Source organism: Hakea prostrata, chromosome 9 (assembly GCF_041222555.1).
Source record: "Hakea prostrata isolate BN-2017 chromosome 9, UWA_Hpros_2, whole genome shotgun sequence".
NCBI classification, from domain to species: Eukaryota; Viridiplantae; Streptophyta; class Magnoliopsida; order Proteales; family Proteaceae; genus Hakea; species Hakea prostrata.
The window spans coordinates 6,288,644-6,316,466 of NC_142608.1; the positions used below are offsets into that span (position 1 = coordinate 6,288,644).

The 27,823-nt window shown below is 36.6% G+C and overlaps 3 protein-coding genes and 1 pseudogene across 3 annotated transcripts; all 4 read right to left on the reverse strand.

The window, feature by feature from the left end:
* Positions 1–232: 232 nt before the first annotated feature.
* LOC149004304 (auxin-repressed 12.5 kDa protein-like) lies at positions 233–820 on the reverse strand. The gene is made up of 3 exons (XM_089169496.1): positions 736–820; positions 365–575; positions 233–269 (listed from the first exon to the last, which is right to left on the reverse strand). Exons 1-3 carry the CDS (start codon positions 818–820, stop codon positions 233–235), a joined length of 333 nt encoding a protein of 110 aa, XP_089025622.1.
* A 5,093-nt stretch (positions 821–5,913) lies between these two features.
* Positions 5,914–6,795, reverse strand: LOC149004305 (auxin-repressed 12.5 kDa protein-like). Its single transcript, XM_089169225.1, has 3 exons — positions 6,626–6,795; positions 6,282–6,492; positions 5,914–6,115 (listed from the first exon to the last, which is right to left on the reverse strand). Exons 1-3 carry the CDS (start codon positions 6,708–6,710, stop codon positions 6,079–6,081), a joined length of 333 nt encoding a protein of 110 aa, XP_089025351.1. The 5' UTR covers positions 6,711–6,795; the 3' UTR covers positions 5,914–6,078.
* A 3,796-nt stretch (positions 6,796–10,591) lies between these two features.
* Positions 10,592–11,151, reverse strand: LOC149004306 (uncharacterized; annotated as a pseudogene).
* A 7,806-nt stretch (positions 11,152–18,957) lies between these two features.
* LOC149004307 (transcription factor CPC-like) lies at positions 18,958–19,859 on the reverse strand. Its single transcript, XM_089168882.1, has 3 exons — positions 19,709–19,859; positions 19,430–19,514; positions 18,958–19,342 (listed from the first exon to the last, which is right to left on the reverse strand). The coding sequence occupies exons 1-3, from the start codon at positions 19,755–19,757 to the stop codon at positions 19,252–19,254; spliced, it is 225 nt and encodes a 74-aa protein (XP_089025008.1). The 5' UTR covers positions 19,758–19,859; the 3' UTR covers positions 18,958–19,251.
* Positions 19,860–27,823: the final 7,964 nt, after the last annotated feature.

Genomic DNA, 27,823 nt, shown 5'->3' on the forward strand with positions numbered 1-27,823 from the left:
CATTAATTATCAAGAACTCAATAAACAAGGAATACACATGACAATCTTCTACAGCATAGAGTGACTCTTCAAACCTCCATTACCCAGCGACTCCACATAAACAATTTGTGCAACAATACAAAATAAGGGCTTCCAACTACCATGAACCACAAAGAAATTATTATGTACGTACAACACCACCAATAGTTATCCTCACAAACACTCAAAAAGCCTAATGGGTCCTAACCGATCATCAACGATGCTTGCTTCGGGTGTCATCACTGTAAAGCTTGCGACAAAAATAACCCATTCATGCATTAAACATACTAGAAAGATCCATCCCAAATAGCTAGAGTTTGGTTTGTTGAGTTATTTCAGTAAGTACCAGTCATAAACAGTAGGGGTGTTGGGTTGGGGCTTGTCGAAGAGAGCAGCCCCGATGCTTTTGGTGGCAAGGTTACTCCCAGGGTTGAACACACTCCTCCACACGTTCTCTTTTTTAGCTGACAACGGTGTTGTTGGCGTTACCAGTGTTGTAGGGCTCCTTGGCATCGACAATGATGATCTGCTTCCCTCTCCCCCTAATTCCTCATTTACTGCACAAATGTATAAATAAATCTCAATGAGAGTTAATAACTAAAAAAATCTTGAGTACTTGAAAGCATACAAACTCTAAAGCTCATGGAATGCATTGGATCATGTTTTTTGTTCCATCTCATGCTAGTTCTAACATGCATAATGCTCACACTAGAGTACCTGTTTTAAGGTTCAAGTGCTTGGGCTTGATATCAGGATGAGGTCCAGCCAAAACCTCGTCCCAGAAACTCTCTAGAAGAACCATATTTTCTCACAAACTCTCTCTCTCTCTCTCTCTCTGCTCTTTTCTTTTGTGTAGGAGTTTGGTTTGGGTTCAAGCTCTTCGATCCTCTAGTATAAATAGTGGAGCATAAAGGGATTGTTTATTAAATTAAATCTGAAGGATGATTGTGATGGATAAGATAAGAACTAAATAGGTCTTGCCCTACGATAGTATCTTGTCATGTTGAGTGGTGTGGCAAATGCCTTTGAAGTCCTAAGTCTTACCGATGGAGACAGGAAGACAAGAATTGCCTTCTTGATTATTTTGTTCTTTTTTTTATCTTTTCTTTCTTTGTTTGGTTAAGCGAATCCAGAGATTTCAAATCTCTGGATTCACAAATGGGAGATTTTGACCTGTTTGGTTGTGTGAATCCCTAGATTCATGAAATCTAAAGATTCACATTTTACACTAAAAACGGACGAGATTTATGGGTATGAGGTGAAACCGAGATTTCACCCATATTATCAAAGCGTTAAAGATTTGAACCATAATTCAATAAATATTTTTTTAGGATAAATCTAGAAATTTCATTCCAAAAATTCAAACTAACCAAACAGTTAATTTTACGAACCATGACTCTAGAGATTTGAAGTCTATAGATTTGAAATCTCTAAATTTTTGAAATCTACAGACTCAAGTAACCAAACAGGCCCTAAAATATTATGATTCTAAGACATTCATGATTGGTTAGCATTCTCCTTCTAGAAGCGTAAATTTGTAAATGATTATCAAAACAGATCGAAAAGCCACATAAAAGGAAATATCTTAGTTCAAACTAAGAAAAGAATGAGAGGGATTTCTTTTGATAAAAAAAATAGAGAAAGTATATATTAAATAAAAGTAGATAAGGTTTGTTTGAGATCTTTATACATCACAATACCAATACCGGGGGATTTCTTTTGATAAAAAAAAAAAAAAACTATATATTAAATAAAAGTAGATAAGGTTTGTTGAGATCTTTATACATCACAATATCCTCTACCAAAAAAAATGGAAGAAAAACCTCTCTTGTGCTCATGGCATGAATAATCAAAAAAACTAGAGAACTTTAGTAAAATGCTCATTTCTAGACTAGTGGCATCCTTGACACCTTGGCAAATCTATATACCTCTTGAAGAAAATGAGAGACATTCACATCTGCGGAAAATCCTTACTCAATCGCCGAGGTCACCTGATCCACTCTCCCTTTAGATTAAGATATTCAATAAGAGTATTTTATCCTTAATCCATTTATTCAAAAAAAAAAAAAAAAAATTCTTCTAAGATTTGTGGGGTGAACCTCATTATTTTAATTGATTGAATCCCAAATTTCACTATGTATAGCTGAAGAAGAGCTTGAAGTTAGACCAATCTCCCACCCATCCATCCCTACAAAGAAGAAAAGATTGACAGAGAGCTCAAAGAAAGATATACTGCATTTGTGAAAATGGTATTGGTAGAGAACTTCTGGGATGAGATTTTGGCTGGGCTTCGACCTGATCAGGAGTAGAGGAGAGTCACCACCAAGCCCCTGATCATATGTATGTAGATGAGTAGCTTGGAGTGGGAAGCAAAAGGGTGCCAAAGAGCCCTAGTTGGGATTACATCCTATGTGGCCTTGACTTCAGTGGCCGTCAAATTGAATGCCATCTGTCCTCTTATTTTCTTCAAGCATTAGATCTTTTAAACCACTTTAATTAATATTGGTTCAAGATGACTCAAGACCAAACCAAAACGGTAAACCCACCCTAAACAAATCCTCAATTTTCACTCGACATTTCTTTCAACATCGGCAGCTGCGTTGTCGTTAGGTCTCTGGTCTTTCTCTCAACAACCGTCCACATTGTGACTGACAATACAAATGTTGGAATGGGTTCTCCCACCATTGATACTACTTTTATTGCCAAAGAGCTACCAGGCCATTGTTTTGATAGAAAAGAGCTACCAAGCCATTGTTTTGATAGAAATGGTGAAGAAGGCAACACTACCAACTCCCCAACGGCTCTCAAATGGATATTTCATTGCTGCCCGCATCTCCCGAGGTCCCTTGTACAAAAGTCATCAATTTAAGTTTTATTTCCTATCTTTAATAATTCATGCAGGTCTCATCATCACATTCAAAGAATGTTGAACAAACAACCACAAAATCTATCCAGATTTCTGCTTCCACAAATTTCTGCAGATCCTCGAATATCTATCCGCCAGATTTATGCAAATACTTGGCGGGTCAGAGCGAAAATTCTAATATAGGAGCATAATTTATAAAATAAATGTTGGTTGTGGAAGAAATAGTGGATTCACCAAAATTTATTTGATCACGGCGGAGGCAAGAAGTTTTGAATCGGTTTCACCCACCCATACGCCGTTTGTGTAAAAGGAATCTCTTGATTTCATGAATCTAAAGAGTTTTACAACCAAACGGGTATAATTTTCAGATTCATGAATATAGAGATTTGAAATCTCTGGATTCATGTAACCAAACAGGCCCTAAAAGAATGAATTCAAGCACAAATACAAATGCTTGGTTGAAATATCCAAGAATTAAGAAGTCATATCATAGCTTCAATCTCCAAGAATTTCTTCTCTGATCGTCACCTGTGTTCATCTCTTATCCTCCTCCTCAGTTCTGTCTTCAAAAATTGATCCACGACTCCTCCCACAAACGGATGGAAAGAATGGAAAGCTGAAGCAGGCTTAGGGTTGGGTTTTGGTTTGGTTTGGTCTTGAGTCATCATGAACCAGTATTAATTAAACTGGTTTAAAAGCTAATTCAAGATTTTAAGGATCTAACTCTTGAAAAAATAAGAGGACTGGTGGCATTCATAAATTGAATGCGGCTTGATGGCCGCTGAAGTTAAAGCCGACAGAAGACGTAAATCCGACAAACCAGGGCTTGTAGGAGAAGATTGGAATGCTCATTTAGAGAGTTCAGAGAGATTAGGGGATCAACCCCTTCGAATCTCCCACCTACAGCATTTCCAAAAATTCATGCAAGAATGTAATCTATTGATTTTTATATCACATGGTCATAAGTATACTTGGAGTAACAAGCAAAAAGGATATCATAGAATAGAGGGACTACTGGATCGTTGTATATGAATTGTGAAGTGGCTTCCAACAATGCTCTGGTGCTACATATCTCCTTTTCGCATTGAGATCGTAGAGCCTTATTATTGAAAACAGAATTCCCAGAAACATTTTGAGCTCGCCCTTTTCATTTTGAGAGTTTTTGGTTGATGGAGGAGTCTTATAATCCACTCTTGCAGAGTACAGCTTAGAATAAGATAGTATTTGGGTCCTCTTCTTATAATGGATTAACTCACAGTGATCATGATAATTACATTTCTGATGCGTTTCAGAAACACTTCCAGCTTCTTTTTAGCTCGTCAAATCCGGCTGCTAACGATGATTATTTTGAGGTTACATAACAGACTCATAGAGGGAGAAAGATTTTCTTATACAGTAGATGAAATCAGAGAAGCAGTGTTTGGCACAAATGGTTTGAAATCTCCAGGACCAAATGGTTTTCCAGGAATATTTTATCAAAAATACATGGGATACAGTAAAGGCGGAGGTAAATGCAATGGTGTTTCAATTTTTTGAATCAGGTAATTTTGCGTTGAATCATAATCATACGATACATCATTCTGATTCCCAAGGTTGATTAACCTTTGGCAATGCGTGTTTTCGGCCTATAAGCTAATGAAATATGAGTTATATAAGATAATTTCAAAAATCCTGGTCAACCGTTAAAAACAATTATACCTTATTTGATATCCTTTCAACATAACGGGTAGGACAATGTACTTATTGCTCATAAATTGATGCATAAAATTCATCGACATCACAAGCGAAAAAAAGGAAGTGATTTCAAGTTACAATGAGATAGGTGCTAGTCTGGGCAAGTGATTTTAAGTTACAGCAAGTGGAGATTGAGAATGACAACCATGCATTTGTCACCTTCATCGAAGAGTGCATGGAACTATGGAAGGTGTTTATTATTGTCTGGGATATTCTTAAGCTTGCTCTGTAGTTCGACCATATCACCTTCAAGCATGTTTTGAGATAAGCTAATCTAGCGCTGCTGAGACGCAAGAAGCTTTCCTTACCCGAAAGACCCCCCTGGGATCTACAATGGGTTTTGTTGTTTGATAAGTCAGGTGTTGGTTGTAATCATGGTTTTTGGTTATAAATAAAGTTCTCTCTTTTTTACAGCGCCCCACACCCACACCCACAAAAAAAAAAAATGTCTTTGTTGAAAAAAACTTCACCTTTAGTGAATTGGAAGATACTGAATTCAAGTGAGGACTTTGATCCCTTAGAGTACTTATTGCCAGTGAGATCTTGTATGCTTCGCCCCAGTTGTTGCAGCGATTTGATCCCTGAATGGAAATTTCCTTCTGTGGATTTGTTTCCTTATTTGCCTTAGGTGTGTTCTTCCTTTTTAGTCCCATTGACAACTTATGCAACCTCCTGATTATTGTGCCGGGCATGAGAAACATCTGGGCAGTGTACTGGCCAGGATGAGACCCGCTCATTGCTTCCTATATCAATAACCAAGGAAGAAACCATATAATAAAATTTGAATACATTAACCATATTGTAATAAGATGCATATAAGATCGACTAGGGTTAGACATGGTTTTCAATTTCAGAGCCTCTTCGTGCTTTGGAGTGGATCTAGATTGTACTTTCGCCACTTGGAACCCAATTGAATCCATACCAAATATTTAGGAGATGAATTTAAGCTCAAGGTTTCCAATATCGGTATCGAATATCGTATCAATTAGGTAACTTTAGGAGATTTATCGTCTCATATTGAGTATTGTATTGTACTGGTCAATATCTTTTAGTACAATCAAATAGAAAAACATATCGATGTGTATTGTATCTGTTGTATCAAATATGAATATGAATAGGAATAGGCTAGTATTTTATTATATCGTGGGAAAATTTAAACCTTACTTAGACTGATTCGTTAATTATGTTTATTATTTTTTTTTTGGGGGGGGGGGGGGGCGGGCTAATATATTCATTAATTATGAAGAACAAAATAAACAAGGAGTCCACACATAACAATCCATTGTAGCATAGATTTCACACAGAGATTTTACAAACCTCCCCATAAACAATATGTATAGCAACAGAAAATGAGGGCTTCCAACTAATATGAACCGCAAAGAAAATCTATCTACACCACCACCAATAGTTATCCTCATGAGCACTCCAAAGTCTGATGGGTCCTGATCTATGATCGATCATTACTGGTGCTTGCTTCGAGTGTCATCACTGTAAAGCCTACAACAACAATAACCTATCCATCAAACACACACACACACACACACACATAGAGAGAGAGAGAGAGAGAGAGAGAGAGAGAGAGAGAGAGAGAGAGAGAGAGAGAGAGAGAGAGAGAGAGAGAGAGAGAGAGCTTGGTGGTCTGGTGAGTTATTAAAATAAGTACCAATCATAAACAGTAGGGGTGTTGGGTTGGGGCTTGTCGAAAAGAGCAGCTCCGATGCTTTTGGTGGCAAGGTTACTCCCTGGGTTGAACACACTCCTCCATACGTTCACTTTTCTAGCAGATGAAGGTGTTGCTGGTGTTACTGGAGTTGTTGGGCTCCCTGGCATTGACAACAATGATCTGCTTTCCTCTCCCCTGAATTCTTCATTTACTACAAACACACATATATATATGCATAAACCCAGTAATTGTTAAGTGCTTCATCGACAAGACATCAAATCAAGTTTTAAGATCTATCTTATACTAGCTGATTAGACCTAATGATCATACACTAGAAAAAGTACCTGTTTTAAGGTTCAAGGGCTTGGGCTTGGTATCAGGATGAGGTCCAGCCAAAACCTCGTCCCAGAAATTCTCTAGCAGAACCATATTTTCTCACAAACACTCACTCTCTCTCTCTCTCTCTCCTCTCTCTCTTCGTCTCTGATCTTTTCTTCTCTGTAGGAGTACAGGGTGTGTAGGAGCTTAATTGGTTTGGCTTCAAGCTCTTCGATCTTCTGCTATAAATAGTGAAGCACAGATGAATTGTTTATAAAATTAAATCTCAAGGAAGATTGTGGTGGATAAGATAAGATAAGAATTATATAAGTCTTCCACTACAATAATACCTTGTCATATTAGAACCGCATGGCAAATGCCTTTTCAAGTCCTGCAATTTAACTGATGGAGACAAGAATTGCCTTCTTGATTATTATCATTTTCTTGTTTTTTTTCCTGGATTACATATAATGTTACGATTCTGAGATTTTATTATTGGCTAGCAATTTCCTTCTAGAAGCTTAAAACTGTAAATGATGATCGAAACAAATCGAAAACCCATGTGAACATAAATATCTCATCTCAAAAGAAGAAGAAGAGGTGGATTTTTTTAATTTTTTTTAAAATGTTAATATTTATTTTTCGTTGAATCAAAGGAAACTATATTGAAAAAGAAGAAGAAGAAAAAAAAGAAGTAGGTAAGGTTTGTAGAGATTAGCCCTTATATTACAATACCCTCTCTTTGCTTATGGCATGAACCATGAAAAAATTAGAAAACTTTAGCAAATGCTCATTCCTGGCATAACAAGTGTTACATTGTGACTCAAATTCTTGTAAGATGGAAGCAGAGGCCTTAGGTCGATTTGGGAAATTTGACTCGACCCGATATATGGACTCATTTATCCAATCAAAAATGTGTAAGTATGTATTTTATCTTTTGCCTGTGAGGTCCTTGTAAGATTTGAGATTTTAGACTTAGAGTTTTAGGTGAGAGTTCTTGCAATGCCGTTTTAGTGATTGGTCGAGAGATCTCCAATTTTTTTTTCTTTTACATGGAGGTAAGTTCTTCTTCTTCGCCTATGACATAATTTCACATAGCATTGGTGTGTAAGCCATGTTAAATGTGTGTGTGTGTTTTTTTTTCTTCTTTTCCTTATGTTTGTTTCAATTCATGATTTCTTAGGATAAAAATCATTTATTGTGCACAACAGTACAACACCATAGTATGACCTATGGAATATACTCAATAGAGGTCTGAGATTAAAAAAAATCATATTTAAATAAAAATACACAGTTTTAAAACCCTGAGGGGTGACTTAGTTGGTAAAATACCAACAACTCCAAGTGGGAGGTCAGAGGTCAAGGGCAAAGCTATCCCTACTTCATGTTAGGTAATATCCCCATCCCTAAAATATAAAAAGTGCCGGTTACCCAACTACAGTTTTAAGACACGTTTAGTGTATACTTGCCTGATTCACCCTCCCTTTAAATTAAGATATTCAAAGGAGTATTATCAATCCTATAATCTGTTTATTTTTTGCCTTTTAAAATAAACCCCATATTAAAAAAAAAAAAAAAATCACCCACGATTTCCTTGGATTTGTGGGGTCGACCTTATTGTTTTAATTAATTAACTCCCCAAGCTAGCTCTCTCTCTCTTTTTATATATATATATATATATATATATATATATATAACCCATACCAACCTCCTACCAATCTAGCCCTACACACAAAAGTAAAGTTTGATGGAGGAGATGAAAAAAAGAAACAATGCGTTTGTGAAAAGAAAAAAGGGTATTGGTAGAGAACTTTTAGGATGAGGTTTTGGCTGGCCTTGACTTGATCAAGGGTTGAGAAGAGTCACCACCAAGCCCCTGAACCCTGAAAGAGGTATGTACTCTTTCAATTGTCTTGCCCAGATCACTTTGCTATACTACTGTTGTTGCCGCTGCTATTGTTGGTATACACGCATCAATCGTAAGTATGTAGATGATGAGCAAGGAGTGGAAAGCAAAAGGGTGCCAGTTGTCAGCTAGAAAAGAGAACTTGTGGAGGAGTGTGTTCTACCGATGAAGCTAGTCGGCAAGGAATGAGAAACTCAACCACAATGTTGACAACAACAGCAGAAACAAATTAATTCTTCCCCTTCTTAAGTAAACTTGTTAGGAAACAGACAAACAGAGATGTTTGCAAGCAATTTATCGAACACAATGTCGACAATATTTTTTGCACAAAATCGCAAGCATACAACACGGAGAATTTTTAACATAAAAAACTTCTCCCTCCGCATTACTGCAAGCTCCATGTGAGTAGATAATAATTCAGCACATAAGATAAACAGGTATGGCAAAAGAGGATCTCCCTGTCTAAGACCCCGTATAGGAGTAATACTTCCAGCAATTGAGCCGTTCACCAGGATAGAAAAATTTACTGTCTTAAGACAAAACACGATCCAGTCTATCCACTTAGATGGGAAACCACAAGCTAGAAGAGCTTTATAGAGGAATCCCCATTCCAATCTGTCATAAGCTTTGCTAATGTCCAGTTTGACCGCCATAATTCATTATTTCCTCTTCTTGTAATGATGGATTTTTTAAGGATTTCATGGGCAATCAAAATATAATCCTGAATGTGGCGACCTTTAACAAATCCATTTTGTTGGAAAAAAAATATTTTTGTTTGAAAAATCCATTTATTTTAAAAAAATCATTTTTTTCTAAGATTTGTGGGGTGAATTTCATTATTTTAATTGATTGAATCCCAAATCTTACTATGTATAGCTGAAGAAGAGCTTGAAGCCAAACCAATCTCCCACCCATCCATCCCTACAGAGAAGGAAAGATCGACAGAGAGATTAGAGAAAGATATAATGCATTTGTGAAAAGAGAAAATGGTATTGGTAAAGAACTTCTGGGATGAGGTTTTGGTGGGCTTTGACCTGATCAGTGGCAGAGGAGAGTTACCACCAAGCCCTTGAACATTGATAGAAGTACTTATTCTCTCAATAGTCTCACCCAGATTTATTAGCTGATCATATGTATGTAGATGAGGAGCATCAAGTGGGAAGCAAAAGGGTGCCAAGGAGCCCTGGTTGGGTTTACATCTTTTGCGGCCTTGACTTCAGGCATTCATATCCTCTATAATTCCTTTCCCTACAATTCCCTATAACTCCCTCATAGGATTGTGTCATGTGGCATTTAAGGAATCCAAAGGTTAACCAACAAACTAGAGTTTAAATAAAATTCAAATTTATGAGTGGGTTAAAATTCAAATTTAGTTTAAATTGAATATAGCCTTTGGATTCCTTAAATGCCACATGGCACAATCCTATGAGGGAATTACTGAAAATTGTAAGGAAAGGAATTACAGAGGATGTGAATCCTGACTTCGGTGGCCATCAATTGGCATTCAATTTATGAATGCCATCTGTCCTCTTATTTTTTTCAAGCGTTAGATTCTTTAAAACCACTTTAATTAATACTGGTTCTGGATGACTCAAGAGCAAACCAAAACGTTAAACCCAATTATTGACTGCAACTGAATTGGCAGATCTGCAAGAAAAGGAGAGATCGACATCCTGAAGCAGAAAGGGCCCTAGCTCATGATAAGATATATAGATGTATTCAAATACAACTTAGAGATGCTCTTCTAAGTTTCTGCTGCTTCATGTAATCAAAGTCACCAAAAAAGAGGGTCCAGACTTGATACAGAAGTTAAAAGAAAAACACCTCCAAAAGGGAGTCAATATGACCTTCTCACACTATCTAGTCAGTCACTTGAGAATGATCTACATCCAAAGGAAGAATACATTCAAAAAGAATTGGGCTTTCAATTCACAAACCCATGTATAATTCCAGTAATTACAGAACAGTAAAGGATGCCCGTTCTCTGCATTTAGTTGTTACTACAGCCACCCCTCCAGAAAGCCAACAGAGGAATCTGTGATAGTAGGGATTCCATGACCGCTGAAGGACTTCTGTTTTCTGTGATCTACCAGACATTAATCACATGAAGGCTCTCTTCCTCAGTGGATCTCTGGACAATAAGTCGGGAAGCATGGCCCTTCTCTCTCATCATACGGCATATTTGAGAAGGGTTGTTAGTAGCTAGCGTGACCACGTAAGTAATATGAAAGTTTGTCTGCAATGGGTAGGATCCTGTCAATGACGCTCCGCCCATTCTCACTTCCTGCCCAAGCAGAAGTAATCCCATCACAACCTACTTCGTCTTCAGGTGATGGTACATAAGGTGGGTTCACAACCATCACATCCACCATGCCCACCAACCGTTTCTCCAACCCAGATACACTATCTGTCGATATAACCTCTGCATGGACCCCATGGACCTTCAACGTTTCACTAGTCATCCTCACAACATGAGGATTTATATCAGTGACAAAGTAGTTGACCCAAGCAACCTCCTGCCCTAGCATGATTGCTAGTGATGTGAATCACATAACCACTACCACAGCCCAATTCTAAGCACAATGTTGGCCTATGCATGTTATCAGAAGAGAATTTCAAAATGAGGAGACCCAAGGAACTATACATGTAGTAAAAATCCAGGGGATTGAATGATTTTGAGGGTTACAATGTATAGAATGTGAAACCTCCAAATGAAAAGAAAAATGGTGTTTTAAAAGGTTCAGAACCCACAACATTATCACACAAAACCTCACCAAGAAAAACAAATCCAAGATTTTGTCACAACACTTTGCCACCCTTGGGAATGAAAAATATTGAGAAAGCTACGAAAGAAATGCTCAGGTTTATAGCTTACTGTTCTATTGTTAAGTTGGTCTCCCCCTTTGTTCTGATAAAGGGCAGGGTGGGCTTTACAGGTTGGCTTGTAGAGAAGGTTCCACGTCAACTCCCCACATTAGTAGAAACCTGATCCAAATTTTAAGGCAAATGTATCAGATAATGGAAAATGGCTGCATAAGTAACAAAATAAAAGTAGAAGGTACATCAGTGGTCTCTAATAAAAGATTTTAATCAATGAAGAGACATGAAATGAATGCAGTAATGCTTTCGGAAATGGGGTAAAAAAAAAAAAAAAAAAGAAGGGCATAAACTTAATTCAATTCGTCTAACTAAGCCGATTTCTAAGGCTGCGTTTGTTTGCAAAGGTGGGGTGGAAAAAAGAGGTGGGAGAAAAAAAAATGTGGGTCCCATGTGTAGTGGGGTGAGGGAGAAGGAAAGGAAAAGAAAGAGTTTTGTGGAAAAGTGATAGGGGTGAGTCCCACTTTTTACTTTTCCCAACTTTTCCACAAAGTCCCACCAAATATGTGGGTTTTAAAATGGCATGGGGTGGGAAAGTTGGGCTGCCACATCAGCAGACAAGTTTTTTGATTCAAGAAAACTTGTCTCCCACTTTCCCACCCCAAGTAACCAAACAATCTACCATTTTGGGATTTAAGGGAAAAGTAAGAAATTTGCACTCTTTTCAAGAATTTTCCCACCCCACCTTTATTCCAGCAAACAAACGCAGCCTAACTAAAAAGGAAATAGCATCCAACGTATATAAAAAAGGGTAAATTACAATTAAAGTAGACATTTTGGAGGGGAAAATGCTCCATATCATTCAAATTTCTTTTTTAATTGTACCAAAATACCCAGCTTTTTTTTTTTTTTTTTTTGGTTGCCAACCCCGGTTCCAAGGCTTTGCCCTGACTAATCCGGTGTTCGACCCGAGTCCCACACCTAGTTGTGGTGGGTGAGTCTCCCAGCAGGGATTTTTTGCATCCACAAGGTTTCAATACCGGAACTTTGCTTAAGCGGACCAAGTTGCTTACTACTTGGACCAAAATACCCAGCTTTTGCCAACTAAACAATACAACTTTAATATTAATAAGTAGTTCAATAAAAACAACATGAACAAAATTACAGGAATTTAGGGCTTCAAAACCACATGCTCAGTGCAATCAAATATAAGCACGAGAAATATAAAGAAAGCCATAAAGATGTGGACAATAATTCTCTACTCATTACAGCTTAGTGACCCAACAACCATAGATAGAATTTTGGTTTGCTACCTAGCCAGAACTTGTTCTTCTACCTCTACTCGAGTCTGGTCAATATTGTTTTGTCAATTGTCGCTTTAGCCGCAGGACAAAAAACTATGAACCAAATATGACAGCGTAGTCCTCCCTCCCTCTCTCCCAAAGCTAGTGAAACACATATCATTTTTTATAAAAAAAAATGTATCAGTTAGGTTTATCTCAAATAATATGTGGACTTGGATTAATTACTGACCTTAATAATTGATGAGGTTTCAACACATCGGATCGATGAACTACCATTAGGTTTGAAATGGGTCAAACCGATCCATTGTAGAAATGGACTAGGGTTTGTGATTGCTAATAACTATGATGGATCCTCCAATCTCTTGAGTTCTTTTGTCCTCTTCTCTCTCCACAAGAAAAAATTTACGATAAGCAATTTGAAGAAGACTTCAATATTCACAAGATTTGGATAAATATTTTTTGACATTCGTCTGTTGTCAGATATATCCAATACTTCCTAAATTTCATATCGTATTCTAGTTCTTGCATAATTTTTAATTGATTAGAGTTGTAGGGAAAACCCTAGATGTTCTAACAGTCCCTTCTCTTCCTTTTAACAAAATATGGAGAAGAAAAAAAAAAACAATATAACTTTGAGCATATAACTTAGACTGATATATTACCCAACAAAAGAAAAAAGAAAAGAAAAGAAACTTAGACTGATATACTGAACTTAAGGTAGACCGAAATGAAGATCCAGATCCACCACTTAGAGAAACCCCATGCTTAATAAGACATCGGAAGAGATGGCACTGCATTCCTGCTACAGCTTATTCTGACAATTATTGCCGTCTGACAACAACTTCAGATTCCTCCGATATGTTCAGGGTCCTGAGCAGTAGAATGTATTCAAGTAAACTGTGTAGATTGGTTGTCAGATCAGCATTCAGACTTCAGAAGTTCACTTATTTCACAGATCTGGATAGAATTTTCTTATTGTCAGCTTAAACAAATAGAAAAATTCTACCAAACAACTATTTCTGCAAAGGATCAGGTAGCAGAGTAAATAACACTTCTAAAATTTATATCTTTCCCAGAATATCTTTACATGGAGTGAACTGGTTGTCTCAATCCCTATCCACATTTTTTTTAGGAGGGAGGGTTGGGTGTTTTTTGGGGAAGTAGCATCATTGCTTACACTGCAAATGCAGCTGAAAAAGGATGATGCTTCATGTAGCAGTATGAAAGATGAAAAACTTTTGTAAAACCCAATTTTAGGGTTAGCAATTTTTTTTGAGGGTTCTCCTAAAATTAAGGGTTGCCTAGAATCTTCCATCAACTAAATCTAATGTTATGGGATGGTTTTTGAGTTCACAGGGGTTATGTAAAGGCCTAGAAGACTTCAGCCAGGCTTAGGGTTAAGGGGCTGAGGGTTTTAAACATGAAACCTTGTTCTAATAATCCATTTCTTTCTCAGATTGGATTTCACTCTCTTTCTCTCTCTGTAAGTAGATTGACTCTTGAATGTTAACTTCAGTTGGGGGAGGATGAGCAACGGTCAAAATTTGATTTTGTTGGTGAGAATTTTGAAAAATATTGCCCTACTGGATCGGGTTTAGTAAGGCTTCTGAGGTGTCAGTGTAGTTTGAGTGTAGGGTGATGGGTAAGTGGGTTGGTAAAATGGGTTGGTTTTGGGAATGTGGGCTTGAAGGAGCAGAATTATTATTTGGTGAAGTTGGGATTAAAGTGGTGGGGAAGATGGGTAGAGATATATGGGCTTGGGCTTGTGGGTAGGGGTGTTAGATGTAGTTGAGACTGGTTTGGTATTAGATTAGGGGCTTGGGCTTGGGCTTGGGCTTATGGTCGTGGTTTGCTCCTCTACCGATTGTGGTCCCAATCGAAGGCTTTAGGTGAGGAAGTTAAAGATCTGTACGACTGGCACCAAGGACGCCATGTCAAAGGTGGTTGGATGCGTGTTTCCTTCATCTTCGTTGCTGTCAGCGTGATTTTCCGGTGTGTTCTTTGTAGTTATTCATTTTTGTCAATGATTCCTTTGTATACAGAGCCAAAACTACCGAAAACTATAAAATTAGCTAAAGAAAATCCTTCTATAGCTCGGAAGATTTCTCCATAAGAAAGCTTTAAGAACTTGAGATTTACCTATTGATTTTCTTATCCAAGAAATTGTAAGAATTGAAGATGTCAAGATAAACCAACAACCACACTAATTATAGGAAAAACTATCCTTAAAAGTGATGGACTTTTAACTTTTCATGGATCTGTGGTTTTTGCATGCATGTAGTCTTAACTCTACGATTCCTCCACAAAGCCTATTGTTTCCATTTACTAAAATTGCACTTGTACTTTTAAAGATTCATTTTGTTGGTACCTTCCCCTCAAGATTATTGAAAGATAAATTCAAACTCTACAATGCTGAAAGTTTCAGTAGATCTTTTGGGAATACCCTAATAAATTGTTGCGTGAGAAATCTAAATGCTGAAATCACTTCAAAAGAGCCAAAGATTGGGGAATGATTCATTCAAACAGATTGCCTCTCAAAAAAAGATACTCTAACCTATTACAGTCACCAACAGATGATGGAATTTCTCCAAACAAATTGTTATTGGAGATATCTATTCTAGAAAACTCTTCAAGTTATCAATTTCAATTGGTATGGAGCCAATCAAATAATTGTAAGATAAGTCAAGAGACACTGACAAGGAGGAGAAATGAATTATGGAAGAGCTCTTTAGGTATTTAGCCTTGGAGAATATTATTGTTAAGGGTTAGGTACTGCAACTTTTAGCAATTTCCAAGGCTGGAAGGAATACTTGCATCAAGTTGTTGGCCTCTAAATGGAGTTCATGCAAAAGAGGAAGATTTCCTACGGAGGAGGAAGGTATTTGTCCCAAAAGTCTATTTCCACTATCTCAAAAGTTTTCCTATGCTAGGCAGAATATTACCCAAGAAAATTTATCTCCAACGCCAAATAAGTCAAGTTGATGAGATTTTCAAATCCAACATGAATGTTTCTAGATATTTGATTTACTGCTAGACGAAGTATTGAGAGCCATATTTATCGTTCGAGGTCTACAACCCTTAGATTTGTATTATTGAGCAAATGACTCCTTAGCCTTCCAGCCAACTACCAAGCTTGAAACTCAGCCTCAAAATTTGTTTTCTTTAGAATGAATCTTCAAGAAAATGGGAATCAGCAAGAACACTTTCATCCATACATTCTTTAGAGGGTGAACCCAGCCTTAATTATTTTCCCACCAATCATGCACCTCAATAAGAGACTTTAGGGTCCCACTGAACACCAAACTCAGTAACAAACCCATCATCAATCTCCATCAAGACAGGAACATCAGATCAGATCTAGGCATCCCAGGCAGATTAATCCATCTTACCTCTTCCAGAATGCTGTTCTATCATCAATTTTTCTCAGGAATATGGGATAGGCTCTCTACACCATCTTCCAGAGCTGTTTTCACTTTTTTGCTGAGTAAATCTTTCCAACTAACTCATAACTAACTGTTTTGGAACTTGTAGGGTTTGGTGAGGTGAAACTCGTGACATGCTAGAACGAGACATACAGCAGAAGGAGTTGTGTCAACTCACTTCCCAGCTTTTTTGGATTTGATATGCTACCCTCTCAAGAAAGTGGGCCATGCTTCAGTGCTTGTAATTAATGCGCAGCATAGTGCAATCTTCAATCCAATGTCCATTTTGCAAAAGTGAATTCAATCCTATTACAAAACGGATGGTTGAGATCGAAATCTTGGTCAAAATTTTGATCTCGACTGACTGTAGGCTGCAAATGTTGCGCATTAATTATGCAGCAACCAAGCCAGACCCAAAGGAGAGTGAAAATGCACAGTACCATATACCTTTTGGTGGATATCCTTTTAAATGGAACATTATTGAGTGTTATACCTTTTGCAGGGAAGAGAAATTTATTGCGTTCAATTAGTGGGAACCATGGACCTGGCTGAAACAGATAATGCAATAAAGAAATTTAATGTTGATTCAAAATGCAACATTTTTCTTGTTAGCTTTAAATATATGGATGTTGACCTCAACCTGATTTGGGAATCTAATGTGAGTGAAAATTTTACATTGATAATTCTGTAAATTCTTTCAGTTTTGTAGGTTGTAGTTACAGATTACACTGCAAGATCTGAATAAATTACAGAGAAGCCCTTCGTTGGGTGTGTGTACAGTGTGTTCATAGCAAATAAACACCAGTTTCCCAAGTTCCCTGAACTGGATCATCAAAGGAAACATGACCAGAAGTCATTTAGCGAATACATCTCAGATATCTATGTTCATTGCATTCAGACCTACTGGTTTAGGAGATCTCCAAACCAATGGCCTTTGCTGAGTTTTTTTGTCAAAGACCTCTTTGCAAGTTTCAATAGAGTGTCTGCGAGGAACGAAGGATACACCATTAATGACATACCTTCGCTTCCCAAGAAGTAGTAAGAGCATTGGGGACTGGGTATTGGACCACTTGCAGTCAGATTTCATCTGTGCTTCAACAGATGTAGAGACAATCAAATTAAGAACATCAAAGTTGAAATATTAGGACATCATTGATCCATGGAATATTATGGATGAGAACCAGAAAGATCTGGGCTGGGTGATAGACACAATCAATTTGAGTTGTTGGGCCACCGGGTGGAGGACCAGAAACTCTTTTAGCTATGTGAATGTAATGGAGAATGGCTGTGGTGTTTGTTGATGATAAAACAGAGTAAGACTGGTCTAGATTGCTGTTAAGGGAAGAGTAGGTGTTCTGAAGTGTGTGAGAATTTTCAACCTCCACCAGCTTCAACTTGTGTCCCTGAATTCTGAAACAGATGGATGTGGTAAGACCCACATTTGAAATCCTGAACCTGTATGTATGTCTTCTCTGCCCAGTTTATAGAAAAATGAATTTATGCAACTAAAGATCAAGGTCTGTATGTTCCTCTCAGTTGCAGCAGCAATTCAGGTGGCCAGATGAGCCTCTTGATCAGGTCCCAGAATCAGAGTGAGTTGGAGATTCAATAGGGAAATCTGCTGTTCTCTTTTGATTGCTAAAAAATGATGAACAAAGCTGATTCTTTTTCAATTACACCATTTAGTCATTTACCATCCTCTTCTATGACTTTCTCCCTTCAAGCATGGCTAATTAATTACTCATCAAGAATTATTTGAGAATTTCTGTAGTGGGAAGAAGGAATGGGATCATCTCATCTGCGACTGTATTCTGAATCCTGTATATCATAGCTAGGGGTCTAAAATAAAAAATGCTTTTCTGAATCCTAGCGCACCTAGTTTTCACTGAACACAGGTTGGCATCATCATGGAATAGAGTTTTAAGCCAATTTTATTCTTTTTATTCGCTTGACCAAAGTGGCTAGTTAATCCAACTTCCATAGCTTCAGAAAGGAAATTATATAAGCTTATTAAGAACAAAAGAAAGGGATGCATTAAGATGATGGCATTGGGGTTTGCATTTGAAATTGTTTATCAATGACAGGCCAGTGAAGCAGTAAATGTTCTTGCAGCATCAACATTCTTTTTTCAATAAATTGTCGGTGCTGGGTGGCAACTTGAGTATTTTGGGATTTGTGAATCCTTAACCTCCAGTGCTTAGTCTTAGCTCTTACTTTTGTTTGAAAACACCCAATTTAAAACTCAAAACACCCTCAGATCTTCCAAGTCAGAAAGGTCATTTGAGTAGAAGTTTTTTTCTCTTTAGAATGGAGCTTTTATGATGCTGTTGTTGTTTATTTACTTTCTGGAATGAAATATACTCTAAACAATTGCACTTTTCTGTTTGGAACAACCAGTGGAGGTTCTTCTTTGCACCAGGCTCAACTGGCTAAAAATGTGAGGCTTGTCAATGGTAAAACTTTAAACTATTATAAACTATTAAACATTAGAACCAACTTTACTCTCTCAAAATATTATTTTTTAACTAAAAAGAATTAGATTGCAATGGAAGGTTTAAGTACCCTCAAACCATGATCAGTTCCAAATGATGGTCTTTGCCACTTAAAAAAAGAGCATATCTGGGTAGCCTTGCATAATATGTACTTATGTTACTTTGCATCTTCAGCAGGAGTGGGAAAATAAAGAAGTTTATTCAGGGAATGGTTGGGGACCCATGATAATTTGATGAAACTGATAGATCTCCCTGAAGAAATAAAGAAGTCTATTAAACATACGGTCCACTGGTTTGGAATTTCAGATTCTGGAAATATTTGCCATTTGTCATATATAGATTGATGACTATATCAGTATAATAATACCAGTGAAGTGAAAGATTGAAGAAGGAAAAATGGTGTTTCGACGCATTGGCTGCAATAAAATTTCATCCTCACATTTCAAACCTAGTCAAGCATATATATACAGTTCGCCAACGTTAGCTTAGAGTAAAAAAAAGAAAAAAAACCCAGAAGATCCCAGAAGAACAAGAAGAAAATTGGTAGGAGAGGAAGTGGATCAGAGGAGGCCAGAAAACAACATAATCAAACCCCAAATTTTATTTTTGGTTCTTCTTCTTCTTCTTTTACCAAGCAACTCCCCCAAACTCGCTTAAATTGCTTAAGACTACTTGCCAAGATGCAGATGAAAGCCATAATCTGATTCAACTTCATTCACTACTCGTGGAGTATCTTGAGGTCCAGTATTTCTTGATCTCCTCTGCTGTTCTTCCTGGAATTCTCCCAGCAATTAGAGACCACCTGATATGAATGAAACACCAATTTGGGTAAGAAACAGAGAAATCCATTGGCATTGTTCTGGGTTTAGGCTTGAGATTTGTGACTCACCTTTCTCCAATCAGATTATACATTCGAGCAATAAGTGTTTCCTCATCTTCTGAGAACTCCACCTTTGAGTCTTGATTGCTTTGCTCTGCAACAAATACCAAGCAACAACCCCACATGAAAAAAGTCAATCATTTGCAGAAGAACAGAGCATTGATGGGGGTTCAGAAATCAGAATACAGAGATTTTCTACCATTAACAAAAACCCAGAAAGGATTTAAACAGATTTTCAGATGGGTATCTCTTAAATCCAAAATAGAATGCCAAATGAGCAAGTTTCACCTCGAGATTCCACAGAAGTATCATCAGAAGAGTGATCTAAATCAGCCATTTGACACGGAAGAAGGTAGTAGGAAAATTTTAAAAACTAAAAAGACTTTGAAATTAAGCTGTTGGATTCAAGAGAAGGAAGAAGAAGAGGAGATGCAGATGCCCGTGTCTACTGGGCAGTAAGGAAGTATTAATAGTGATGAGAAAAAGACAGAGAGACAGAGACATTAGAAATTATCTGAATCGCTGAACGGAGGGTGAGGTTGGACTGAAGACTGGTAGTTGCAAGCAAAAGAAAACTACAGGAGAGAGAGAAGCAAGTTTGATAGGTGGTTGGAGCTTGGAATGGTTAGTTGGTAATTAACAATTAATGTGTGATAACATATTATAAACGATTAAACTCTGACCATTAGAGACACAGAATATCTTATCACCTTTTCATGTCGTTCACGTTCTCCTGTGGAATCTGATCGAGACAAAAACGGTTACTATGTAATATCTTTATTCAATATCTAAGAATTTTTAATTTTTCTTTTCATCGTTAAAACTTCTCAATTTACTGTTCATAAATCACAACATCATGCAAGTATCAATTACTAAAGTCTAAAAAAAATTTAGTAAATAAAGAACCGTAAATGGGTGAAAATCCAGATCAGCAGTCCGAGGATTGGAAGGGAACAGATTCCCACTAGACATTGGATGGGGAGCTCACCTTTGCAGCATCAAACGGAATTTTTTGAAGTTCATTTAAGAACCAGTGAAGTCAGTGGACTATTCATTTCTTTTTTGATGAAGGACACATGTCCAATCACATCCAAAGGTTTGTATTAAATTAAAATAAAAAAATTTCTATCTTCTAAATATTACTTCAACCTTTAGATGTGATTGATGGACATGTGTCATTCATCCGGAAAAAATGAATTGTTTATTTTCTGATGTGATAAAGTTTCAGTAGGAAAGAAGGGTTGGTTTCATGGGTTGTTGCTAGGCTGATGAGTCTAATGTAATGGTGTCTGTGGTTTATAGTATTGGATGGATGTCATGTTGACTCTATTAAATTTCAATCGTATAAAAGGATGGTCTGGTTTGATCAAGAAAAAAAAACAAGTTTTATTTAAGTTGGTATAATTTACACATATTTCTTTTATGCAAATGAGATTTAATGTAATTCAAGTGGCATCCATCCAATGTTGGGCATCACACCACCATGTCAGATGTACCAATCTAGCAAGATTGCGTTTAGAATAGTTCTTGACAGAAAACTGAAAAAGCCTTCCATAGAAAAAAGTTTTGTATGTATTTACTCCATTTTTGGAACACCCCATTGTGTGAAGTGTGCAAGCATGCCAAAGTTCCAAAGACTCAAAGAAAACACCAAAACATATGTAATGCAAGTTTCTTTTCCAATCAAAACTTTTCCAAATGCCAACCTCAAGGACCAACTTTGAGGAAGACTCGGGGTAATTTTCAAGTAGTCATAGTCTACTAATTCAGTGGTTCCAACTAATCTCTCTTTCTTTCCTTTTTGGTGTCTAAGGTTCATTTGGGTCAGCTTGTGCGTCCCTCGATTACATCCTCAAAGAGAGCTTTGTCGTTCGCAAGAGGGTCAAACCCATGAACTCTCCGCTGAGAAATATAGATCTTACCACTCTATCAACCCTACATTGACAAAAGTTGATTTCAAATGAGGGTCATTATTTTAATATCAAAATAAAAAACCAGTGTTACCAGCCACATAAATATGAAAAAAATAATAAAAACTTTAAATAATGATAATAAAATAACATTTTTTTGAAAAAAAAAAAAGAATTTATGGAAAATATCCCCTCCACATCTCTAGATCTACCAAACCAATCAAGATAATAAACATTTGGTGTTAATTTGTGAGCAATAACTGCCAAAATGTCCAAAATAAATAAGGAATATAGACCCACACAAACATTTTAATATCCATTTATCACTAAGAAATATAGACCCACACAAACAATTTAATACCCATTTATCACAAGTAATACACAAAAGGTTTAGGGGAGCCCACTTTTATCCTTTTTAGGTCTCTCCACCCACACCAACTTCTTATTTTGGAACGATACGGCTACTCGTGATTTTTTTTAAACTCATGATGATATGAGTTCCTTCAGAGTTCAGAATCATTAATCTATAAGAACTAATCAAGGTGTACAAAAAAATTCTGATGAATCAAATCAATTAGCATTATACGTGGAGATGTCAAGGTTACGGTTTGTGGTGGTTTTGGTTTGGGTTTAACAGTTTTTGGCTGAAAACACCAAGTCCAAACACGGACCAAGTTTTCTGTCCAATTTTGGCGTGGTGCATTTTGGATTCCGATTGACTAATAATATGGTTTTGTGTTGGATTGATTTTGAGATCATTACTAACTTAATATCAAACTGTCATAGCACATCTCAAATTAAAAGTTGGAAAAAGCCAGATAAGCGGTCCGAGGACTGGGAGGGGACAAATTCCCACTAGACATTGGAGGGGGTGCCCATCTTTGTAGTAGGAATGAGGGGTTGGTTTAATGGATCTTGCTAGGCTGATGTGTCTAACATCATGGTGCCTGTGGCGCCCAATATTGGATGAATGTCATGTTGATTCTATTAAATCTGTACATAAGAATGGTCTGGTCTAATCAATGAAGAATCAATTTATTTCATTTAAGTTGGTATAATTTGTGCATGCTCTTTTATGCAAATGAGATCTAATGTAATCCATGTGGCGTTTATCCAGCATTGGATATCATAGACACCACCACGTCAAACGTGCTAGCCTAAATCTGTTCGAAAACCGATAGGATATTATCTGAATCCGTCCGAATATAATAGAATATCGATATGGTATTATTACTATTCGATCCAAATCTAATCTGTTTACACCCTTAGTCATAGTCTACTAATTCAGTGGTTCAAAGTAGTCTCTCTTTAATTGATGTAGACGAATCACCTAATAAGATCTTGATATCACCAAATGTGATTCCAAATGACTTAACCAGAAAAAAGAGGGTTATTAATTTAATATCGAAAGAAAAAGCCAGCCACTTAAAAATAAAATAACATTTTTAGAAAATTAATGAAATAAAGAAAAATTTCCCCTCCACATCTCTAGCTCTACCAAACTACTCAAGATAATAAACTTTGGCCGTTAATTTGTGAGCAATAAACGCCAAAATGTCCAAAATGAACAAGGAATGAATACCAAATATGGACAAACACAAACAACTAGATATCTATTAATCGTAAGTGATACGCAAATGGTTTAGTGGACTTAGGGTCCCACTTTTATCCTTTGAAGTCTCCAGATTTTGCTTGATTTAGTGTCATTAATGCGTTGAATCGTAAACATGTTTTAAGATTGTCGGATCGAAATTTCAACTTGAATCGTAATGTGTTTCAATCGAAATTTCGATTGAAATTTCAATCTTAACTGAAATTTCGATCTAATAGCCCATGTTTAAAACAAAATCTAAAGTATCCATCCAACCAATTTCTTATTTTGAAATGATATGGCTACTATTTGTTTTTTTTTAGAGCTCATGATGATGTGAGTCTCTTAAAAATCATTAATTTATAGAGATAAATACTATTATTCCTTTGTATTATTACTTAATTATTAAAATGATCTTATTTTTTTATAAAATTACTATTGTTCCCTTTAATATCTATAGTCTACCAAACTTGACTTTTTTTTTTTAATAAGAAATTAAGGAAATTTTCCCTCCACATCTATAGTCTACCAAACTTGACTTCTTTTTTTTTTAGGTAAACTCAATTCATTCATAAAAGCAAGCAAATAATAAGGGTTTCAGCCCAACAAAGTCTAAAAGTCAAGACATGGATAATGACCAAACTATCTTGCTTGTAATGGATAGGCCTCCCTGGCTAAGGCATGAGCAATTACATTATCTTCCCTAGAAATTGAAGAAAACACGTATCTATTAAGTAAATTTGACAATTCTGTAATGTCTCTCACAACACTTTCTTGGCCTGAAGTACAATGACCTTCTCGTAACAAGATTTTAATAAGCTCAAGATTGTCAGCTTAGACTTGGGCCTTGTTAAAGCCATTCTCCAGTACCCAGATAAGAGCTTCCCTCGTAGCAAGTGCCTCTCCCAATAGTGAATCAACAAACATCGCCAGCAAAGATTCAGCAACAATTTGCTCCCCCCCCCCCCCATTACCTCGACTACAAATCCTAGCCCTCCTTTGTCACTATCCGACAATAATGAGCAATCAGATCTTACTACTACTTCTCCTTGTTGCAATTGTGCCAATGCATTTCCTCCATGAAAAGATCTTGCTGACTCTGATCATTGTGCTTGAGCCTTTGCGCATAACATCAACTGTTGCCTCTCCTTTGCCCCTAAAAATAACTTCATTTCTATCCAGCCATAGATTCCAACAAGTAAAAGCCACCAAAGATGGCAATTCCAGAGCCCTCAATTTCGAAGGAAATCTGAAACTCTCCCACCTTCCAATCACTCCTAGTGTAGTTGATTCCCATCTGCCAATGATAGCATCCAAACCATTGCCAAACCAAACTGCCTTTGCAAATGAATATCCAAAGAGAGTAAGAGTAGCAGTCTCAATTTCTTTCCCACACTTTCTACATGTATAGTCAACTTTGAATTGTCTTTTTTTCATGCCTTCACCCAAAGCTACTCCTTTTGCGCAAACCCTCCATAGAAAGTTCATAACCTTTGGTAAAGCAACAGATGACCACACTCTCTTCCATACCTTGCATGATATATCTTCCCATTTATGTCACCTTGAGGAAGAAGGGAGATTTTACTGCATTTCTTCTCTTCTATTAACCATAAGATGATATGCCGATTTTGTGGAGTAAATCCCACTCTTCACTGCTCCCCAAATTCGCACATCTTCTCTTGGATACAAAGGGATGGGTATTTTAAAATAATTTCAACAAGTTTGAGTCTAAAATTCAACATATAATTTATTCCTACTTAAAATAATTTTTTTAAAATTCATTTTTATTAATTTATTCTTAAAATTTAGTAACCATCATTTATGAATTTTTTAAATTTTAAAAATTCAACATATCTACTCTCATATAATGCCCCATTATGTGTGGTGAAAAAGTGTTAGTACTCCACATTGAATATTGTTTCTGCAATAAATTCATCATTTACTTTTAGGTAGGTTTTGGTTCTGCAATTCCCTTAAATCAGCTTCTGGTGAATCAGGATTCCACAAAAAAATCAAGTGTTTGAATGTATCTGCTTCGAAAACTTCATTCACGAAAGCTGCTGCACTGAAACAAAACCAAATCGAGTTGCTAATATTTTGAATTTATCTTGAAATTCTTTTGGATGATTCTTGAGATCTATTTTCTTTCATATTCTACGCCTACAAGCACCCCTTAAAAATCATACAATTCAGCTATGTTACCCATCTTTTCAAAATGGAAATCCATGCTAAATTTATCCATCTTCCCAATGCCACTCATCCCTTCTAAGCATAATTTAATCTTTTCAATGCCGCCATTGTTAGCCAAGTACCTTACTGACTGCAGAAGCATTTTCATGGCTTTATTAACAACTGTTCAGATAATCTTTTGCTTTGAAACTCAAGCTATGTTAAAAGAATAAGAGCAACTTATGCATTTTTCTTTTCTTTTCTTCCCTTGATTTATTTATAAAATGTGATTAAATTTGCATGATTCAACTAACATACACGGCATACACATTGCATTTGTCTTTGGCGAAACCAAAAAAAAAAGTTCAAAATTGCAGTCCCATTATTGGAATTGAAGGGGATTTAATAGGAATTTATTTGAATTTAAAACCACGTTTAAATTTGAGAGAAACACAGTGATTGTTATTGATGGAACATTAGACTCTTGATTCTGATATTCATGCTCTAGGTCCAGATGTTGATTCAATAGCAACATATGAAGTTAAGACCCAACTCAAATTCATTATCTCTCCCTTCTTAAGGTTCTTTTCTCGCTCCTGCCTCTGCCGGCATATTTGAAATCAAACTTACTCTATTTATCGTACCACCTAGAGTATCCGCCCTGAGCGCGTGGGTCATATGCCACATAGATCTTTCTCTCCCTGCTGGAGATGATGAGCTGGCTTGAACCCCTTAGGGCCTGTTTGGTTACATGAATCCAGAGATTTCAAATCTCTAGATTCATGAATCAGAACCCGGGGAAAACCAGACAGAACGAATCACACACAAAACGAACGAGATTTAGGGGGGTGAAATCGGAGATTCAAAAAGCACATGCCTCCAAAACCACGCGTCAAAAGTTTTGATGAGTCCAAAGATCATCCACAACCAACACAATTTTATAAATTTAACCCTAGATTTGAAATTTATGATTTGAAATCTCTAGATATTTGAAATCTCCAGGCACATGTAACCAAACCGGCCCTTAGCCGTTTAAGGACCGATCCCCAGACTATTCGCTCGGTCCAGAAATAATCGTGACGATAACATGCTTACAGATGTCTAGATTGAATTTGATGGATAAAGTATTCTTAGTTAAAGGTGTAAAAATTGCTTTAGTATTTAGAATGTAGGAGGTGACTATGAGTGGTGGAGCCATGTAGGGAACGAGGGAGGCCATGGCCCCCGGATTTTTGAAAATTTAAAAATGCCTACATATTTTCTTAATTTTTCTTACTTTAGGTGTGAAATACCATTATTTGGCCCCCCTCCAAAATTAAAAATAAAAATTTAAGATATAGATGATGGGTACAAATGTCATTCTTAACCATAATCAAATGGTTATCATTAAACCCCTAGTTTTAAGGAATATGGTTAAATTCTAATTAAAAACTAATTCACGATCCATGAATTTCTTCCTATGTTCTCTCTTATATTTTCATTCCTATTTATTCTATTACAAATCTCCTCTTTTATTCTTAGTTCTTCTCTCTTTTTTTTTTTCTCACACGTCTTACAAAATATTGGAGTAGTTAACAGACATTGGAATTTTTCGAAATCTTCTCCACAGTTATCATTATTCACTCTCTCTTTCTCAAATTATTCCATCTCTCTCTCACTCACGAATTTTCTAGTATTCATTTCATAAAGTATAATTTTATTTTTTTTATTTAGTTGTTCTTTTTTATTCTACTAATAGCAATTTGAATGTCGTCAATGATTTTATCAAATCTAATCATAATCATTGATTTTTTTTTAATCCTTAGACTTTTTCCTAAAATTTCATTCCTATTAATGGAAATTCAAATCTCGCTTAGAATTTCAGCTTAATTTACCTAAAATTTTAATGTAGACCCCACACGTCAAAATATAATAAAATTTTATGAGATGTGATCCACGGTGGGTCCCGCATTGGCCCAGGTATATTCGGCCCCCGTGTTCAATCCTGGCTCCGTCATTGGCCCACATATATTCCTCCCCCCCCAACTTTCAATCCTGACTCCGCCCCTATGACCATCGCTTCTCTTTATCACGTTCCCATCGCCATTAGAGATGGGGTAGCCATCTTAATCATATTCGATCTCTCTCAAGCCATTGTACACTTAACACGTTTGTCATTGCTGTGTCTTTCAGTAGAAAAAATTCTTGGGAAATAAATCTAAGTTTATAACAGATTTTTTATAATCGCAGTGCTTTTGGGTGTTAGTCACCAAGTCAAGAGTGGAATCAGGTACTGGGTTGATCCATAAGTATTCAAATTAGAACAACACCACCTAGAGTTTCTAACATTTCTCTCTCCTCTGCATCTATTGGCTTCAGACGGGGATTTTGTTTGATGATTTTGTACATCTTCCTTAGCATATGCAATGGGCATTTTTGAAATCTTTTGACAAACACATTAAGGATCATTTAATTAAGTCCCATATTTCTTACCTTCCAAATGTTAACTCTAATTTTATATTTATGATACATTCCAAATATTGATCCAAGGACAACGTAAGAACGACTTATGTGGTTATAATTTCCCTTTTTGTACTCACTATTTTTGCATTGCTGCTTTAATCATGATACAAACAATGGTTGCTTCTAAATTTCATGATCCGGTGTTCGTACGATTACGCCCTTTGTTTTGTGTAGTCGGTAAGTGTATTTCTTCACACCCTTCTTCTTTTTCTTTTTCTTTTCTTTTTCTTT